We start from the raw sequence: 3,246 nt of genomic DNA, 5'->3' as shown, positions 1-3,246 counted from the left end.
ATGAGTTTACAAAGTCTATTTGAATAATCCAACATCAAACGTTTCTACTCAGTGTCCTTAGCCATAGTCCCCTGCACACAGCTTGTGTAGAATGCTTTCTCCTGTAAGACAGTGGAGAGAAGGGTTTAGTGGGAGTCAGAGAGCAGAATTAGGGAGACGGGATACTATGAATTTCCCAATATGACTGTCATCGTGTGTGAAATAATCCCCAAGCTGGTCATTTCCCATATGTGTTCTACTTGTGTTGTCACTAAACTGCATCCATGGTCTGGTTATTCTGACAGTTGCATGAACTTGACAAATTAGGACAAGACAGGGAGGGTGAGGATGTGAGCTTTCATTCACTCTCCCTTCATCATAGCCAGTTGCACCCAGGGCATGTGGCCCCCATGAATTCTCTTCCTCCTGGTGCCTTCCTCAGGCTGTGGCAGCTGCTGGGGCCTTACCATGTGGGATCTGAGGTGCTGCTGAAGCTCTCATGGACCAGCGTCCTCAGCAGCAAACGCCGCCCTGACGTCTCCAACAGCCTTCTCTTCTGCAGACTCAGAGACTCTGCTCAGCTGCTCCCCAGGACAAGCAGCACATGTGGGCATCTGGGCCAACCCAGCACGGAGGTTTCTGTTCCAGGATGTAGCACTGTGGGAGGAGCTTGTGTAGCTTGCATGCAGTAATAAACCCCAACATCCTCAGCCTCCACTCTGCTGATTTTCAGTGTGAAATCAGTGCCTGACCCACTGCCACTGAACCTGTTTGGGACTCCAGAGGCCCGGTTGGAAACCTCATAGATCAGGAGCTGTGGAGGCTGCCCTGGCTTCTGCAGGAACCAATCCAAATAGGTGTATCCATCACTATGCAGGAGGCTCTGACTAGACCTGCAGGAGATGGAGGCCGGTTCTGCAGGGGTGATGGGGAGGGAGAGTGGAGTCTGGGTCATCACAATATCCCCACTGGTCCCTGAAAAAATAACAGAGTAGTGCAAGTTTATATAGATACATTATGAGCAACTTTCATAATTTCTCTTGTGATACTGATTTACAGTTACATTTTTAAAGTTTTGATTTACATCATGAAAAGAAGACTTTCTAAAATAGACCCATTATTTATTAGCCACAAGGGAACTCTTTATTTTCAAGTTCTTAATCAGAGCACTGGTCATCGTTCCCTGGAGGTGAATCCTGATTATTCATAAGACAAACATGAATTCCATTCCCTGGAGCATAGACCACGTGACTCTATCACATTATTGGAATAAACATGGGAAGCTGTGGAGCCCACAGAGCTCACCTCCCACCCAATTCTCCTCCCTTTATCCTTCTGTCCTTACCAGGGAGACAGAGCATTAGCAGTCCCAGGAGCTGAGCAGGGAGCCTCATGATGAGAAGGTGAACTGAGGAGTCCTGATCAGTCAAGGCAAGGTTGGAACTGAGCTTTTATCTCAGACTCACAAGGGAAGGTCCTCCCTAGGGGACAATATGCAAATCACCCGGTGGGTGCAGTGGTGTGGAAAAGGTTGATGGGGCAGGGGGAATGTCTCTTCTGTGAACATTGTGATATAAATCATCCCTTGGAACAACACAGAAATAGATTCAGTCAAGTTCACCCACAATCAGGGGAAGAGGGATCTGTAGGTGAAAGTTCGGACATTTTGTAGGGACACACTGTGTAGGGCATGACTGTGAGAAAGCACCAGAACCCTGACAATGTGGAAATGTGTGTCTAGGGTGCATCTCTGGGAGGTGAATGCCATCTGGCTTGATTCCCTCCCAGTCAATCTAGAGAATGAAACAGCCCCATCCCCACAAGCACTGCTGGACTGAGTCTGCAAATAAAAAGCAGCCTGGAGCCAGTTCAAGGGCTTTCTGGTATCTGCTGTTTCCAGGATAACTGTTCAAGAATGTTCAGCTCAAATATTAGAATCTACCCTGACCTGGCACCTGGTGAGTGGACGACACAAGAGCTCTCTGCCCAAGCGCCTCACAGGGAGAATGATGTGAGTCTCTACATTTACAGCCAAGAGCTCAGCACAAGAAAAAGGAAAGAGAGACAAAATTTTGTGCCTCAGGCAGTTAATATAAAAGTCCTGGTGACCAGTTGTTCAATCTGGGATCCATGTCATCATAATCATCATCTCACAGATACAAGGCTAACCAGAGGGATTTTTTTTTTTTTAATAGAGATGGGGTTTCCCCATGTTGTCCGGGCTTGTCTTGAACTCCTGACCTCAGGAGATCTGCCTGCCTTGGCCTCCTAAAGTGCTGGGATTACAGGTGTGAGCCATTGTGCTTGGCCCTGAGGACTCTCCTAAGTGAAGAATCTTCCAGGTTAATGATACAGAACAAATAAGAAATAACTTTGCATGATGTTTCTAAGAACTTGGCTCTCTTTTGTGTATTGTGGGGTTTGTTTGCCATCTAGAGGCAGATCTTTGGCATAGCAAATTATGGGCTTTTTCTACTTGTGATAGCGAAAATAAATACATAAATAAATTCATCATAAATAATAAATTGACTTAATGCATTGAATTTGTAAAAAAAATAAGGTCAGCCTGAGAGTTTACAAGGAGCCTGATGAGCTTAAAAAGACAAATTACTTTTAGTAAAGGACAGTTGGAGCAATAAATGATTCTTTCTTTAATCGACGACGTTTTAGGAGTAATTATCAAACGGTAAATAAAACTTGATATAAGCTGATAAAATATAACTTTATATGAAAAGAATTATTTCCAAGAATCATACACATTCATTTTCAGATTAAAACAAACAAAAAATGTGAGTTTATCATCAGATCCGCTAAATGGAAGATTTCTCAAATGTGTTCTTCGAGCAAAAATAACATTTATCCCTATTTGAAAGTTCAAGATTTTTGAACTTTAGAAGAAAACAGCTTTCCCTTCACTCTGTTCCACTCATGCTTCTGAGGATGGCCGTGGGGCTGTGACTGTGAGGAAGAAGGAAAGCTGTGTGCTAAGGGTGATCGTGCCTCCTGTGCACCTGAGTGACCTCATGGAACAGAGCCAACGACACCACCAAGGCCACCCACCTGCCTCTCCACTGCCATGGCACAGACACAGAAACCTCATCACATTTGGTCAAGTGCAACTAGAAGCTTCTTTGTATCAGCCGCTTTTGATTCTGCTTGTATCTTCTCTCAGGTTCAGGGGATCGTTTACCTTTCACCATTTTGTTTTGAGAGTGTAGCCCTTTGTTACATCAGCATTATATAAGTTGTTTGTTTGTTTGTTTGTTT

The 3,246-nt window shown here is 44.5% G+C and overlaps 1 gene segment (V, D, J or C); it reads right to left on the bottom strand.

Annotated features, from left to right (window-relative positions):
• Positions 1 to 556: 556 nt before the first annotated feature.
• LOC116465076 (immunoglobulin kappa variable 2-28-like) lies at positions 557 to 1,377 on the bottom strand. The segment is given in 2 exon segments: positions 557 to 954; positions 1,325 to 1,377. Coding segments are annotated over 2 exon segments (447 nt in total).
• Between the last annotated feature and the right edge of the window lie 1,869 nt (positions 1,378 to 3,246).

This window comes from Hylobates moloch, unplaced genomic scaffold, assembly GCF_009828535.3.
Source record: "Hylobates moloch isolate HMO894 unplaced genomic scaffold, HMol_V3 SCAFFOLD_2911, whole genome shotgun sequence".
Classification (NCBI taxonomy): domain Eukaryota; kingdom Metazoa; phylum Chordata; class Mammalia; order Primates; family Hylobatidae; genus Hylobates; species Hylobates moloch.
The sequence above is the reverse complement of the archived record's forward strand: the minus strand, read 5'-3'. Positions and strand labels throughout refer to the sequence as shown.